The 17,660-nt window shown below is 37.2% G+C and overlaps 1 protein-coding gene across 2 annotated transcripts; it reads left to right on the top strand.

The window, feature by feature from the left end:
• Positions 1-91: 91 nt before the first annotated feature.
• Positions 92-17,307, top strand: LOC139939897 (ultra-long-chain fatty acid omega-hydroxylase-like). 2 transcript variants are annotated; one of them, XM_071936057.1, is made up of 11 exons: positions 92-242; positions 3,310-3,388; positions 4,418-4,621; positions 5,569-5,713; positions 8,665-8,837; positions 10,392-10,513; positions 11,203-11,467; positions 12,269-12,465; positions 12,995-13,128; positions 13,638-13,785; positions 14,541-17,307. In XM_071936057.1, the coding sequence occupies exons 3-11, from the start codon at positions 4,436-4,438 to the stop codon at positions 14,707-14,709; spliced, it is 1,539 nt and encodes a 512-aa protein (XP_071792158.1). In that variant the 5' UTR covers positions 92-242; positions 3,310-3,388; positions 4,418-4,435; the 3' UTR covers positions 14,710-17,307. The 2 variants fall into 2 exon arrangements, with proteins under 2 accessions (XP_071792158.1, XP_071792157.1); XM_071936056.1 differs by lacking the exon at positions 3,310-3,388 and having other exon boundaries at positions 92-239.
• The last annotated feature ends 353 nt before the right edge of the window (positions 17,308-17,660 follow it).

Here is a 17,660-nt window from a genome sequence, read left to right as displayed (position 1 = left end):
CCGAAAGGGTGAATGGTCTTGGCCGTTAAGAAGGCTGTACACCCTGGATGCATTTATCTGTACAGTACTACACACGCGGGGCTAGAAGAATGCCAAGCATGTGGTCGAGTTGTTTCTCTAAAGCCGAGTCGGGCATAATGACAACTTGCTAGCATCAAATGACAATGACCCTGTGGCGAGAGCAGTGACGCTGTTGTTATTTTGCGGCGGGCCGCGGGAATGTCAAACTCAAAAGACGGGTAAATAAAATAACAAATTGCAATGAATGTATTTAAAATACTATTAATTTAATCTGTCAAAAAGGCAATGTTTTATTTTTATTGGTGAGCTGCTTTAGCAGTATGCGAGCCTATGTAATACCGATTTTGTCCATCCGTCTGTCCGTGCGTCGGTCCGGCCGTCCGTCCGCTCTCAGTGGAAATGTTAAAGTTTTTGGTTTAAGTTTCAGTCTTTGAGTTGAGTTGTTTTTGGAATGTACAAGCCCAAGTGAGATTGTTATATTATATACTTGTCAGTCATTTTTTGTAGTTGTTTGCTATGTTGAAGTTTTTGGAATAAGAAAATGTTAAAGTTTTTGGAATAATTTTTTTTAAAAAAGTTTTTGGAATACAAAAAATGTTACAGGTTTTTTTTTTCAGGCTCAAAGTCAAACCTTGACATCTGGATTTTAAAGAACCAAACTCAAACATAAATCTTTAAGTTTTGAAATAATTTGTTTAAACAAAAATCAATCTCTCTGTTACTGGTTTCAGTTGAATGAGCTGAAACAATAAAAAAACATAAAATGATCATAACTCCTGATTGCAATGATGTACTGACTTGAAACTTCAGTCAAATATTGCTTCTGTCGTACATGTCGTATAGGTACATATGAAAAGATAAAATTCAAAGAGTGCATCAATGGTTCCAGTTGAATGAGCTGAAACAATGAAAACCTTAAATGGTCATAACTTCTTATTGCAACGATGTACTGACTTGAAACCTAATTACGTTGCTTCTGTCGTATAGATACATATGAAAAGATAAAATTCAAAGAGTGCATCAATGGTTCCAGTTGAATGAGCTGAAACAATGAAACCTTAAATGGTCATAACCTCTTATTGCACTGATGTACTGAATTGAAACTGTTCTTCTGGAAAAGGCAACGTGTCCCTTTAAATGGTCATCACTCTTTATTGCGATGATGTACAGATTTAAAACTTCAATCAAATGTTGCTGCTTACATGCAGATAAAATGAAAAGGTGAAAACCTTAAATGGTCTTAACTTCATACTTGTCAATGTCCCCAGCCCTTTGACCATCAGTTGATCAAATGATTTGTTTTTCTGTCAGTCATTGGTTCTATCTGGTGACCGGCAGCTCACCATGGCAGCTTCGCTGTCTAGTTTTAAGAAGTTTTATTATATAATTATAAACATCAATAATGATGACTAAAGGGCTAAAAAGACAAGCATTTAAAAAATAATAATTATAAAAATAAGCATTTATTTACCCCCTCCCCTCTACTCATCTATCTACTTCTAGAAAAAAAAAAGTAAGGCTCCCCTACTGCCTAGAGTCCTTGAACTATTTTGGTTTCGTCTGCTATTGTCTCCCGTAATGATAGCGGACTAAACCGAAATAGTTCTAGGACTAGTACTAGTAGGAGTAAGGCTCCCCATGCGATTGAGAGCCTAGTTTCTAGAATAGAAGTTCTATGGAGTATGGGACATGCCATGTATAAAATTATAGTTTGATAAAATGATAATTATTTATATTATTTTCAATTACGATATTTTTTTAGTCAGTGGATAGTGCTGGAATCAACAACTTGCATAGTAATCTGTTTGTTGGTTTGTTTGTTTGTTTCCGTATGGCACCACCACCTTTTCACTCGATATGAAATAATATAGTATCTAATTGACCTCTTAAATGAGATCTCCCTTTTTGTAAAAATTAGTGAAAAAGTTATCCGTTGTTTGTTTAGAATTAAAGGATCTTCCCATCAATCAAGGTAGTTGCGATTTAACGAAACCCACCTGCCAGGAGGGTTACGTTATAAATCGCCACTTCATCAAGGAAACTCTGCATATCTGTGATTGCAAGTCCTGCAGTCTAACCACTGGACCGCAGTGACGTGGCATAGGGAGTCCAGCGTATAAAATAAATAAATTTACACAATTTTTTATACCTACATGTAGACCCAGTGACTGGGGCGCTAGATTCCTTTTTACGAAAAAAGGAATCTAGCGCCCCACAGTCACTGGGTCTTACTAATAATAGTACAACCCTAATAATAATAGAGTATTTTTAGAGTAACTATGGCCGGCCGCAGGCCATGGGGCTGAGCTGAGTGCAGAGTGAATTGCCCTGTGAGTGACTGAGTGTCTCTGTCATACAGTGCCGCACGTCTGTGTGCATGTAGGACCTATTCATTTTTGTACTATTTTGACTTTTGTCTTAAATTCGTAAAAAGATTCTGCCGAGGATCAAAGTAGAAGTAAGTCTAGAATTTTTTTTTTTTTTTTCCGGGTTGGTGGGAGGAGGTTGGGGGGTTGGTAGGGGGGGGGGAAACATGCACCCCACCACAGCCCCATGTAGTGCCAAATACTATGCTGGACACCCTCTTCACCTTCCAGAGAGAGGTAGGCCTATGATTGGTAATTGTCAAAGACCAGTCGTCTCACTTGGTGTATCTCAACATATGCATACATAACAAACCTGTGAAAATTTGAACTTGATTGGTCGTTGGAGTTGCAAGATAACTATGAAAGGAAAAACACCCTTGTCACACGAAGTTGTGTGCTTTCAGATGCTTGGTTTTGAGACCTCAAATTCTTAAGTTGAGGTCTCAGAATCAAAATAACTTATTTCTCGAAAACTACGTCACTTAAGGTTATTTTTCTTCAGAGGGAGCTGTTTCTCACAATGTTTTATATTACCAACCTCTCCCCATTAGGCCTACTTGTTACCAAGTTTAGTTTTATGCTGATAATTATTTTGAGTAATTATTGATAGTGTCCACTGCCTTTAAGATGAGGAGGGAGTCCAGCATGTTGGCACTGTTTATCAATGGCCACCCCCCCAACACACACCAAACTTGTACTACAGGTAGCTATGCTACTGTTTACAATTGGCCTACTGACTGGTCTGTAAGCAGTGGCTGCGCACTAATTGATGCCCAACAACATTAGCTTGACAAATTGACACCACGCAAGTCAACTTTGTTATCTCATCATAGGTCAAAGGTTTTGCAAGGGAAACACATAGGAAGAGTCAACATTAACCGGACTCATTAGGTAATTGTGTGTTGTTCACATTGTATATGTAGCTATGCTTGTGATAAAGGTCCATGGTCCACCTGCCCTTCGCTGCAACTTCTTGCACTAATTGTCTTGTCTACTTTTAGGTTTGTAAAAATCAGTGTGTTCTAGTAACATTTTCCATTTCAGATATACATTTATTTCATGTCAACATCAGTCAATAAAAAGTGTGATAAACATTTAATGTGACATTAAAGGCAGTGGACACTTATTGGTAATCAGTCAAAATAATTGTTGTCATAAAACCTTTCTTGATAAGGAGTAATGGGAAGAGGTTGATAGTATAAAACATTGTGAGAAACAGCTCCCTCTGAAGTGACGTACATGTAGTTTTCAAGAAAGAAGTAATTTTCCACATATTTGATTTTGAGACCTCGGATTAGAATTTGAGGTTTCGAAATCAAGCATTTGAAAGCACACAACTTCTTGTGACCATGGTGCGACATAGGTGTTTTTTCTATCATTTTTTTGCAACTGCGACGACCGATTGAGCTCAAATTTACACAGGTTTGTTATTTTATGCTTATTTTGAGATACAACAAATGTGAAGACATGTCTTTGGTAGTTATCAATAGTGTCCAGTGTCTTTACATGATGTAGAAAAAAGGATGAGCAAATTATGCTGTTTGTTCTCCTTCCCTATAAAGACAAAGACAAAAGAAACGAATACAAGAAAAAACGATATCGTTATGTACACAAACAAATTGAGACACGGAAATGTTATGCATGAGTGAGGGCATATTATGGTTACTAATGATTCATTAGGTGTATTAAAATAAAATGGATACAAATAAACTAAGTGGCGTATAAATCAATCAATATCTTAAGTTTTTTACAAAAAGATAAAACACTGTGTGACTGTTTCAGTTCTGCGTTAAGACTATTCCAAAAGAACAAAATAATTAAATGTTTTACTCATTTCTAAAAAAAACCCTGTAAACTCAGGCAACCACTATGACCATCTTTTTATACCAAATTGATGTAAGTAAGTTGTGTGCAAATCTGTGAACATTGATATTTACTCTTGCCAATGTTGTGCACACTCATTAGGGAATGTAAAAATGAATTGTATTGTTTTTAAATGCATGTCACACTTTTTTTGTTTTGTTTTACAGATCAAGAGTAATGCTTGAATGATGGGTCTCTTCAGTAACTCCCTGTCCCTGATGGAATCCTGTCTGCTTGTGGTTATTCTTCTAGTCACAGTAGCTGTTGTATTCTTGATTAGACTGCTTATTCAAACACGGCAACTCAAGGAAAAACTGTCCGCTTTCCCAGAAATGCCTGATAGACACTGGCTCCTCGGTCATATGCACAAGGTAAAATCATTCAAAAATGTTTGTTATAACTCCATTCTTCCTGTTCTTTTGTATGAGCAGTGTTCTCCCTCCAGTGATCCGCTGGCAAAATGCCAGTCAGAACGCCTGAGGACCAGTCGAAATTCTCTCTAAGTGGTCTGACTGGCTAGTTAAGTATTGGAAAGCATTGATATTGACCAGTGAAAAAACCAATGGACTAGTAAAATGACACGCTAACTGCTCCTGCTGGCCAGCCACTCAAAAAAAGTTAAGGGCAAACCCTGTTCAATAATATACAGATATTGACCGCTGCGCCTCGGTAAAATAGAACGCTCTGGGGATCACCTCGGGAGTCGTAGTTTCAACCATAGCAGGAGTTAAAGCGGTCAATATTTGTTTTATAACACCCCAACAGACTATTTATCATCTTCATACACGTAACGTTCACGGATGCACAACTGATTGGGTTCGAGGTGAGTAAAAAGACGTCTGGGTACTGCACGCCGCGTGACAGTCTTCGGACTATCACACGGCAAAGGATGCACTATCACACGGCCGCTGTCTGGTAAAACTAAGACATGTCATGTGACACGCTCTAAACCAACGAACAGGCAGAATATTTGTAAAGGGTGTTATAACATGACATAGACCCATGGCCAATAGAACGAACATCCGTGATAAACTGACAAATCACATTCTGGATTGTTAAAATCAACAACCAGATCATAAAAACAATTTGATTTTAGATTTTTGGTTGAGCTCAGCTAGGCAAAGTTCAAGACATTACAGTTCTGGACCGAAACTGCTTTTATGACCTCTATTCCACTCTCCCCACCTTCCTCATCCAATCCCTACCGGCCTCAATTGTTGTAAGCCCTACTGTTCATTCAGTGCAGAATTCTAGAATGGCTGTTCATCTCAACTTTTGTACCATTATCTTTTCCCCTCTATCTGAACTGACTTTTAAGGTGACCTTTGATGAGAAAGAATTAACTTGGGGGACAAAAATGGTGAATAAATTATCTCATGCTGCAGTCATGTGGGTGGGGCCATTCCTTCCAATGGTCACTGTGTTCCATCATGAAACCATCAAAGCGATTCTCAGCACTGGAGGTAGGCTTTCAAAGTTTTACAGTAGACCTTTTCAGAAAATACCTCTATTCATAACATTCTGGGCCCAATTTCATGGCTATGCTTATCAAAGAATCAGCACTTGCAGAAGCAGGGAATTCTGTGCTGACGACAAGTGTACTTCACTGGGTAGCGGGGAATTTTGGCTTGTGCGGGTGGGTACTCCACGTATATACTAGGCATTCTACAACTACACAGCTAGCGCAGAAATTCGGCACTTGCTTCGCAGGCAGAGAATGGTGATTGTAAGCGCAGAATTCCGCGGTAAGCAGAGGCATGAAATTGGGCCCTGTAGGTTTACTTTATTCCTCCATCCCTCTCATTGAAAAAGAGCTGCATTAAAATGCTGACTCTCAGTGAGGCCTTTAACAGATCTGTCTGCATTTATCACAGGTGTCAGAAATGTTTACTGAATATTTTTTTGCCACTTGAATTTAGTTTAAAGCACAGGACACCCTTGGTAATTGTCAGAGACCAGTATTCTCACTTGTTGTATATCCACACACATGACATATATGCATAAAAAATGTTTTGCAATCAACTGGTCATAGAAGTTGCAAGAGAATAATGAAAGTAAAAACACCATTGTTGCACACATTTGTGTGCTTTCAGATGCCTAATGAAATACTTCAGGCCCGAAGTCTTTTAATATCTGAGTGAAAATTACCTTTTTCTCAAAAACTATGTTACATCATGGAAAGAGCTGTTTCTCACAATGTTTTATATTATCAACAGCTCTCCATTGCTTGTTACCAATTAAGTTTTTATGCTAGCAATTATTTTGAGTAATTAGCATTAGTATCCAGTGCCTTTAACATTTGCTGTTATCAACAAAGTGTCATTACATCAAATCACATAAAGGAATCAAATTTTGTAATACGACAGTGCAATGTGAGTGAGTAAAAGGAATTTGGTTTAGAGATTTCGTACAAAAGTTAAAAGCAAGTTATTAAAAACAAGAGTAACTGAATGGTTTCTCCCATCCATCAACTTTCCTCCATCAGTGTCAAATGGCCAGTGATGCACAACTTGGTTTGGTTGTTTAAAGAGTATATCTGCACAGTTTTCCCTCAGTGCTCAGTGACTGGTTACTATACTTACACTCATTAAAGGGACGCTAACATGCCACTCAAATTTGTGGAGTCAAATGTTGACCGTGTTAGTTCCAAGTAAAAGGAAAACCACGCAATATTTATGTTGATCATTTCACTTCTAAATTATCTTCTTAACCATGAATGCATTTTTTATAACAAATGATTTCAAACACTTTTCATAGACCAATTCGTCCGTTCCAAGGCAACATCTCCCTTTAATATTAGCAGTTAAAGCCATTATCACTCTTACATGTATTTAACCTAGTCTATGGTGGACACAGGTAATTATGATTCAACCCTCTGGGACACATATTGAAAAATGATAAATATTAATATGGACAGGATAGCGCCAATAATTGATGCTCATGGTGCATGAACATTATTATTCCAATCAGTCCATTTATTTCATTCTTTAAACTACAGGCTCTATAGTTCCTTCGGGAGTAGCCTATGGAGCCTGTGCTGCCAGGCGTGTAGCGCATCAAGCTAAAACATTCACAAGAGCCATCTCTGAACTCACCAGACCCTGTTTCACTCAAAGACAAAGTTTCAAAGATCAGCTTTTGAAAAGCATTGAAAGTAGCTAAACACAATGGGAGACTTTTTGAAAGCTCTGCCACTAGAGGGCAGCAGACCTACCAGGTAAGGGTGCACAACTCCTATAGCAAACAATGGTAAACGCTAAAAATTCAAAAATACTCAAAAAATATTTAGAAGTCTCTCAGCCTCTTGAAAATTAAATCAGATACATTGTCATACAACTAAACAGATTTCTTCTCAATTTTTGGTAGGTCAGCATTTTGTAATTTTAGCTAATTACCCTAGAAGAAACACTCCCAAAAACTCATGCACACCGCTTGTTATCCTTGGGGAACTCATGTCCAGTACGTCCTGTTCCAGAACAGTTTGGTTAATGCTGGCAATGTGTTACGAAAAACAAAATACAGTTTGGCTAAATCTAAAATACAAAATCAAAAACACGCAAAACACAAGGTATTTGCTGTCAGTGACCGTCACTCATGCTTCTCCTATTCCTAAGTTGTTGACATTACCTGGTGAAGAGCGCCCTCTCTTGGTGATTGGCAGATAGTCTAAAGTTTCCCATTACCCGAATAAGGTTAACAGCCAAACCACCACGTCAAATGATAAATTTGTGACTAGTATCTTGCTGATTTCTGCTAAGCAGACAATTGTTATTTAAAGCAATATTTTTTGCCTCAACCAGCTCTTTGAATAAAGATGCAATTATATTATATTGAGGTGTCTTTATTGTCAAGGATCGTGACCAGGATTCAATTGCTTACCCTGATGATTTAGTCACCGGCAGGGTCGGCGGCCGTGTGATAAAGGCCCGAGCAGATCGCACGGCAACGACCCTGAAACATTTTAAACGGATGTTTAAGAACGAGTCACTACTCTTTTATTTACATTCGTAAATGCCCTTTTGTTTTAAAAAACGTTAAAAAATTGTGAGGTTTGAAATATTTTTTTCAAAAACTTTGTGAAGAATCTGTTCGATGCACGTGGGTTGTGTGTACGCGCGCGCGCTTAGATTAAGCGCGCGCGCTTAGATTATGCATTGTTATAGCTATGAATTGCGTTCCGCGTGATAATCTTGCGCGCCCCACACGCGGAAGCCAGCTTGTTATAAACAGCTTCAGCTGGTCATTATCAAACGTTTAAACACCCCCCTGTGATGCGCTCTCCACCAATAGAAGTAGAGAAACTGTCTGAGGTATTAATGAATGTGAAATAATAATGATAAACCTTGAGACTGGTGTACTCTAGGCACATATGTTGATTTAAAACCTCAGTTTTTCCTTTTTTTTCTTCAACAAGAACCTAAGGCCGAGTATACATACTCGTTTATCCGGCCATGGATTGGAGATGGGTTACTGTTATCAAGTGGAAAGAAGTGGGCACGGAATCGACGCCTACTCACACCAGGTTTCCACTTTGACATCTTGAAGCCATATGTCAACGTTTTCCAGCAGTCAGCAGATATTCTTGTGGTAAGAGAATGTACATTGTGACCCATTCCTTGGAGCTGCTCCATCCATAAAATAGCTGGCATCTTTTCCCATTATGTTTTTTGTTTGTAGATCGATGGGTTGCACAGTTAAATTGTATAAAGGGGCGCAACATGAAGGATTTTGATTGGATTATTATACAGAGTTTGCTGTATTAGTGTTGATTAAATATGAAATGTCATAATAGCTTAATAATAACCCGACATTTTTCTCCAAAAATTTTGTCCACTTTGTCCACTTTGAACCAAACATTTTGTTGACGTTTCCTACAGGGGTTTTACAGAGTATAATATACATAAACTAAGTTTCAACCATTATCTGTAAAAATGTCAAAGAGCTGCCTTTATAAGCAGGAAATATTACTTAATAATAATAATAATAATAATAATAATAATAATAATAATAATAATAATAATAATAATAATAATAATAATAATAATAATAATAATAATAATAATAATAATAATAATAATAATAATAATAATAATAATAATAATAATAATAATAATAACAACAGCAACAGCAACAGCAACAGCAACAGCAACAGCAACAGCAACAGCAACAGCAACAGCAACAGCAACAGCAACAGCAACAGCAACAGCAACAGCAACAGCAACAGCAACAGCAACAGCAATAATAAGATTTGTAATGCGCACGTATCCTCCCTGCTAGGTGTTCAAGGCGCAGTAAAAACCAACAACAAAACAAAGAAAAACAGACACAACAAAATTAGTCCTTGAAAACCTGTGACATAAGATAAGTTTTGAGAAGAGATTTGAATGTTGTGGTACAATGACAAGATCTAAGATTTAGTGGTAGAGAGTTCCAGATGCGTGGCGCAGCTGAAGAAAAAGACCTGTCTCCCCATGAGTGTCGAGACTTGGGTTCAATTAGAAGAAGCATGGAACTTGATCGAAGATTTCTTGATGGAGTGAAAACTTGAAGAAGTTCAGAAATATAGTGGGGAGCCTTGCCATTAAGTTCTTTGTGGACAATGAGCATCAGCTTGAAGACGATTCATTGAGAGATAGAGAGCCAGTGTAGTTGTTTCAGAATGGGGGTGATGGAACAGGATTTCTTAGACAGTGTCACAATGCGGGCAGCAGTATTTTGGAGGCGTTGAAGACGGGAAATCTGGTTGTTAGGAAGTCTGTAGAGAAGAGCATTGCCGTTTTCAAGACGAGAAGTAACAAATGCATGAATGTGGCACTTTTGTCCAAGTACTTACAAATCTTACCAATATTCATGATGTGGTATGATGACAGACGAACGATGTTGTTGATGTGTGGTTGAAGTGTCATCGATGAATCAAAAATAACCCCTAAGTTCCGAGCTTGAACATTTTCTGTACAGTGTAAGGAGACCAGTCAAAAACAGTACACTCATCATACTCAATTGGCTGGTAACCCTTTCCAGGTTAGTAATTGTTTTGTGCTGAGTAAACCTGTGTGTATTAATATGCAGGCAGCAGCTCTGTGTCATTGTGCCCTGTTGTGGAAACATGATTACTTTTATTTATTCATTTTGTTTTAATAGGATAAGTGGAAACTTGCTTGTAATGGAGAGACAAAGTCAATGGAAATGTTAGGTGATATGAGCCTCTTGATGCTGGATAGCCTTCTCAAGTGTATTTTTAGCGTAGAAAGCAACTGCCAAACGTGAGTTTTTAGTAACATTTCTAAGTGTCCAACGTTGTTATTTATGGTTCTTTATGCACACAGCACTGTCTCAAAAAGTGAAGCAACCAAGATTTATTGTAGTGATGGCATAATGCAGGAGCTTCTATGCGCAACAAAAAGCAAAACAATGAAAAAACATATTACATTGTAAAAGGAATTGTTTCAAAAGAAAGATTGAAACAATTGGATCTTTAACCCTCCTACTCTGAGGTTGATTATGGAGGCCACTGTCTCACCATTCAAAACCATTTACGCACTTCACTGATCATGCATGGTTGTGTTACACTTTGGTCCAATGATAAAGCTATTGAGTGCGTACAAAGCAATGGCGAGGGTGAGGAATGGATTTTCTAATGGTTTCCAATGGTCAGTCAGCAGGAGGGTTAAAAGTCCCTTGAAAGTCTGAAGAGAGTCATCTTGGCAAGTAATAATAATAATAATAAAACCGTTCTTATATAGCGCATATCACCGTGAGGCCCCTATACGCTGTAAAAAGGAAATCAACAATTATTGTACAAAGTAAACAGATGGAATTGGAAGGCTCTTTGACCATACTTTAGTTAAAAGGTGGTTTAAGTCAGTAGGGATTGCCCAGCAGAGCGAAGAGGACGAACAGGAATGCATTTTTGTAGAAGATGCTTTTTTAATAAATTTTGTTCAATTCACAGTGTCGTCAATCATCCATATATACAAGGTATATATGATATAGCAACGTTGGTCGTGGATCGGTTCCGGTTTCTACCCTTTCATAGTGATTTCATCTACCAGTGGAGTCCAAGTGGTAGACGCTATCGCCGTGCCTACGAGTCAGTCCATGAATATGCTCGCAATATCATTGGAAAACGGAAACAGATGTTAGCTGAGGAAAAGGCTCAAGGCAAGACTAGTCAATCGAAATATGTTGACTTCTTGGATATTCTACTCTGTGCTAAGGTACGGTAAACAGGGCTGGCTTGGGACAGGGGGGGTGACTTGGATGGAGCATAGGAAAAAATAATATTTCATGTAGTTTCTTTTACTTATTTATATTTCTCACAATGTTTCTATGTATTTAGAAATATTTTCAGAGTGCTACTTTGAGGTTTCAGTGACGGTTTTGTTGGTTTTTAGCTCCACTTTTAAAGCACTACCAGGCATCATATTTTTAGTTTTTCCCTATAGCTAGAAAAATCTATATTGCTAAGGAAAATAATTAAACTTTTTGGTTGTTAATGTTTTGTAAATCTTTGTTGCAGTTGCAGGCATTCTGCTAGCATAAGTGATCATGTAATGTGTTTTATATTTACCAGAAATTATTCCTTAGTTTACCATGAACTCATGGTTGAATGAGTATCAGGAATGGATTTATCTTTATCGTTAAAATAAAGGATGTTTTAAAGGCAAAGTATACCTTGATTTTCTGAACTGTTTGGTTGTTTTAATCCTACATAAATCTAGACGTATACAATTAAACTACTATGTGAAAATTCAAAATGTGGTAGCGTTAACGTCCACATTTGAAGACTAATCCCTAATTGGAATACACAATTTGAGAAGTGTTACTGGCAGTAACGCTTCTTGGATTCAAATTTTGGGCCATAAAAACCTGATATTTTTTTACATCACCACATTACTTTGAAGTGAAATGTTTCTAAAAATGCTTTATACCATCGGTAGCTGCTGTAGGCTTCCAACCAAAAGTTGTTATTGCCATTTTAAAAGTGATTACCAAACATGTTATACCTTCCCTTTCAGGACTCAGATGGCAAGGGGTTGTCGGACCAAGAGATCTATGATGAAGTAGACACTTTCATGTTTGAAGGACACGATACTACAGCAGCAGGAGTCTCATGGTTTTTATACAACATGGCAAGGTTTCCCAAATTCCAACAAAAGTGTCGTGAAGAGATAGATGAGCTACTACAAGGCAGAGAATGTGACAAGTTTGAATGGTATGTGTGTTATTATTGGCCCTGTTGGCACTGGACTCAATTTGGGTAAACTACCTGAGCCAGTGGTTAACTTACCCAGTGCGAACAGCCCTGGTAACTTTCCTCACTGGTAACTTATCTGTTCAGTATTCTCACTTGGTGTTTCCCAACATAGGCAAAACATAACAAGCCTGTGAACATTTGGGCTCAATTGGTCGTCGAATTTGCTGGAGAAAATGAAAAAAAAGCACCCTTGTTGCAATACTTTGTGTGGTGTCAAATGCATAATAAAATGCTTCAGCTGAAGTCTGTTATTATTTGAGTCAGAATTTACATCTTTTTCAAAATCTATGTTGCTTCAGAGGGAGCTGTTTCCCACAATGTTTTTTTATTATCAACAGCTCTCCATTGCTGGTTACCTAGTCAGTGTTTATGCTAACAATTATTTTGAATAACAGTGCCTTTAACACAGTACCTCAACTTGATTCAAAGAAAGAGCAGTCATTTATATATTAAATAAAACAAATTATTGTGATTTTAACACTTGAAGGAATGATCTGAACAACCTGCCATACCTGACAAATTGTCTGAAGGAGAGTCTACGTTTTCATCCCCCTGTCAATTTAATCATGAGGAAGTTGACCCAGCCGTTGACCTTTCCTGATGGCAGAACAGTCCCCAAAGGTGAGGCAAGAAGATAGTGCATTAAATGTTACATTAACCCCAACAGCCCTCAGCAGACAAAGGGAACCGCTCAAACAGCAATGTCTTTGGAACATCGGGTGACACTTAAATCCTTGTCATTTTGTTTGTCAAGCACTTATATGGCATCCATTTTTTGCCATTAATGTACTGTTCTGACATGCCAACATTTAATATAGCAGTCCTATATTGATAAATATAAGATGATTTGGGTGCTTTTCAACTAAGCTTCATCCTAAAATAGATTTTGTATGTATTGATTGCGTTACTTGTTATTAGTGACTGGGTAAGCACGTGCGCTTACAAGCATATGGCTATGAATGTCACAAACCTTATTTGATCGTTTTTCCACCATGCAAAGTTTAAAATCCTACTCATTTTTACTTCATTTTTGCTTCATTTAAAGCTCTCTTGAGGACAGAAGGATATCCCCATACTGTGGGATTGCTGGAAATATGGCTAACGATGTTTTGATCTTCCAATATTGACAGATACATTTGTTACTGCGGCAATCAGTGGAGTACACCACAATGAAAACGTATGGGATGAACCAGAAGTATTTGACCCGGATAGGTTTTCACCCGACAGAGCTAAATCCATACCACCATTTGCTTTTGTGCCTTTCTCTGCTGGCCCAAGGTAATTACCATACAGCGTTTCATGAAAAAATTGTCCTTTATGTAAGCGTTTTTGAAACTGAGCTTTAAATAAGCCCACTCTTCTCTTACCTCTTCAGTCTCCTGACGATGACTAGAGCAAGCTAGTCGAAACGTTGAGACCAATTTCAGAACTGACTCCGCGGCAGTACAGTTAATTACGATCCTATAAGCTAAAGTAGTAGTCCAGTCTAATTTCTATACCATCCGCCCTGGTAATAGTTAAATAAAAAGCAGGACAGTTCTTTTCAGAACTGAGAAGTCTCCCGAATCTACTCCACGGCAGTAGAATAAAGCAAGACAGTTCCCTAAGAACAACTCTACCTGGCAAGTAGATACACACATGGTGTTACCGCAAACCAAATATACAATAATTAAGTTGCATTTTAAATACTTTACTTTACTCTTATCACTCACTGACTCTACCACATAGACATCTGGGGTACATCTCTCCTATGTCCACGGTTAGTAGCTAGGTTCCAGAGTCTGTCAACCATGCTTGGTGGGTCCAGTTTAATCAATCAATCAATCAATCAGAAAAAAAATATACATTGACAACATCAACAACAAATGTTCTAAGGTGCTTGATTCAAGATGTCCTCGGGCGTCCTCTAGATCTTGACCAACCAGGTCCTGGGGGATTCTGCCAGGTTTTAGTTAATTAGAAATTGGGAAGAAGTCAAAACAATTATTTATTGTTCCCGCATGTTTTAATATTTTGATTGTTCTATCCTCCAGGAATTGCATCGGGCAGAATTTTGCAATGAACGAGATGAAAGTGATTGCAGCGATGATCTTAAGAAACTTCAACCTGGCTGTCAACGAGTCTATCCCTGTTATGCGGATCAATTCGCTGGTCCTGCGAGCAGAAAAAGGAATCAATTTATTGATAACACCTCGTGCGTAAATAGGAGCAAAAACACATCCAATTTTGTTATCCATTTGAGATATGATTTGTACAATCTTTTCTGACCTTTTAAACAGAATGCAGGTATTATCTACAAATTAAAATTATGTTAAGGAGAATGAACGAGAAAGTGTAGATTCGTGGATAGAATGTGCGAGCCGAAGGCGAGTATATTATAGTCATGAATCTACAATTTAAGAGTTTCTTCTCTAACTTAAACTATTTCCCCTATTGATTATGTGATCAATTAATTGGGTTTCTCAATAATAATAATACTTTTTAGTCTACCGTATTTTGTGTAATTTGTCAAACAACTTTTTAAGACCACCTCGTAAAGTTAAACTGGTTCAGGTCTAACTTAGTACGCTGTCTGAACATACCCTTGGTCACATTGATTTAATATAATGGGACAAGTACTTGTTCAAACACAAACATGAACTCAGCAGAAAACCAGTACCCATTGTTTAGCCCAATGGATTTGTTAGGTTTTACTACACAATTTGACTTCAATAGTAACTCTTCCGTCATAATGTAACCCTCAGTTGTGTTATTTGAAGTACGGTTTTAACCCTTCCCCAGGGTTATGGTGAATGTTCCTTTTGGAATAAAAGAAGAAATCAAATTGGATCAAATCAGTTCCATCTACAATTATCAACAGCCAAGTAAGTTCTTAAAGGCAGTGGACACTATTGGTAATTACTCAAAATAATTGAATTATTTTGAGTATAATTACCAAAGTGTCCACTGCCTTTAAACAGCTACCTGAGCGGAATGTTTTCAACGGCAATGGTATTTTAACTTGTTTATAATGCACTTGTTCACCATTTTAATGTAATTTTGATATGTGTACACTTCTGAATTTTTCGTAATTATCGATTAAAAAATCAGGCCCCAACCTAAAGGTTTTGAAAAACTAAAAACACTTCTGCCGTTGCGAGCGCGCGTCAAAGGACAATGCCGCTGACGTCATATCTGGGAGCTTGCTTTGTTATGCCTCCATGCTGCAACAAAGCGGCTTTACAAATTGGAGCTCCCAGAGATGACGTTTTGAGAGTGATTACGTAACAGGGCTTTTCGCAAATCTCTCAGAAAAGCGCTGAATAAGGGCATTCAAAATGATTGTTTTTTTTACACAATTAAAAGCGTTTTATAGTCATATGAATCGATTTCCCTATTCTTTGAAAACATTTTAAGTGAATTTCAGCAGTTTACGACTTGGCATTTTCGTTCAAGCAGGTCTTTAAGAAAAGTGCAAACCAAAACTAAAGTTTTAACTTTGCCAGAATTGCTCCCCTAAAATTTTAACCTAGTTTCGGCACTGTGTGAAGGTCAACTGATATGTTTAAACAGGACACTAAAAGCCCTCCCCTAAAAGCCCTCCTTTCAGTTGTTATTACATTTTAAAAACGTAAATTCTATTCAGATTTTATGTTTGATTTTATGATATAGTTTGTGTGCAAGTCATTCTTAGGACTGATTTTTATTTTTATTCAATAGTTATTCTAAAAAGCAAAATTCAGGGTGTTTTCATTTGTACTAAAGTATTTGCAATGATGACAAATATAAAATGTTTGTGCGAAACATAAACAAATATATTTTAATTCAAGGTCTTTGAAAATTCACAGATCAGACATTTCAGACTTTTATATTTGTCTGCTGTTATTTTCTACCTATAAAGAGTTCCTGATCTATGATCTACTTTTCTAGCTTATTTGTGGATATGTTCCCGGAAGCTCTACAAAATCTTAATCTGGGTTACCAGAAAGCTGTCATTGCAGCATACCTTCAGACATTAAGAGATTTGCTCAGCATATCTTAGGTTTATACTTGACATTATTGATATGATCAGTGGTATTAAGGTTTGACTGCAGTGATTTACTTTGATAAACCTTTTAATGAGCGAATAATTAATTTACAAAAGTGATCAATAGTGGTGTCTGAGCCGAAGAATTTGGCAAAACATTGTATTAAAAAGATGTATAACTAATGATATCCATTTTGGCATCAACAAACAAATAAAAACAACAATATTTTGATAATAAATCCTTGTGTTAGGTTGGTATATTTCTGTATGATGATAGGTATCATTAAAGACACTGGACACTATTGGTAATTGCCAGAGACCAAGCTTCTCACTTGGTGTATCTTAACATATGCATTGGTCGTCAAAGTTGTGGGATAATAGTGAAAGAAAAAACACCCTTGTCACACGGATGTGTGTGCTTTCAGAAGCTTGATTGCTCAAAATCTAATTCTGAGGTCTCAAAATCAAATTTAAATATTTTAGTGGAAAAAAACTTCTTTCTCGTAAATTATGTCACTTCAACAGCTCCCCATTGCTCGTTACCAAGTAAGTTTTTTATGCAAACAATTATTTTGAGTAATTACTGATAGTGTCAAGTGCCTTTAAGGATGGGTGATTAATACAATTTGAGATCTCAACTTTTGAGATAAAAAATGTGATTGTGAATCTGAGCTTGATAACTATTTGTGGCAAAACATAAATTTCTTAAAACAACATATTACCCAGTGATTCCATTTGATTGTAAAACAAACATTTATTAGATGTAAAATTTGTTGAACTACCAAATTAATAGCCTACTGACGATATCTTCTCAACTTCAAAACACCAAATATGTTGCTAGATCTAAACTAGCCCTGTCCCTGAATGCTTTTTGTCCCTGAAAAGAAAATGTAGATATCGGATATCCAGGGCCCAATTTCATAAAGCCTGTAAGTAAAAAATAAAATGTGCTAGGTACAGAAACAGGTTACCAGCAAAAATTAACATCAAGTCAACACATTTGTTTGGCTCAGCAAAGAAGTTATTGCTAGGCAGTATGTTCTGCTTGACAACTTTATGCAATAGGCCCTGGTGGTAAACCGCAATTTTTTTTTTTTAAATAAGGGAATAACGGGGTAGCGACGAGTTCTTCAACGGCTGGTTAAAG

This window comes from Asterias amurensis, chromosome 7, assembly GCF_032118995.1.
Source record: "Asterias amurensis chromosome 7, ASM3211899v1".
Taxonomy (NCBI): Eukaryota; Metazoa; Echinodermata; class Asteroidea; order Forcipulatida; family Asteriidae; genus Asterias; species Asterias amurensis.
The sequence above is the reverse complement of the archived record's forward strand: the minus strand, read 5'-3'. Positions and strand labels throughout refer to the sequence as shown.

Bases quoted from the DNA above. Each gene is read 5' to 3' on its own strand.
- LOC139939897 (XM_071936056.1), top strand. From the start codon at position 4,436: ATGATGGGTCTCTTCAGTAACTCCCTGTCCCTGATGGAATCCTGTCTG. The intron at 5,714-8,664 runs GTAGGCTTTCAA...TTCTTCAACAAG, and splicing joins AGCGATTCTCAGCACTGGAG to AACCTAAGGCCGAGTATACA. The intron at 8,838-10,391 runs GTAAGAGAATGT...TTGTTTTAATAG, and splicing joins AGTCAGCAGATATTCTTGTG to GATAAGTGGAAACTTGCTTG.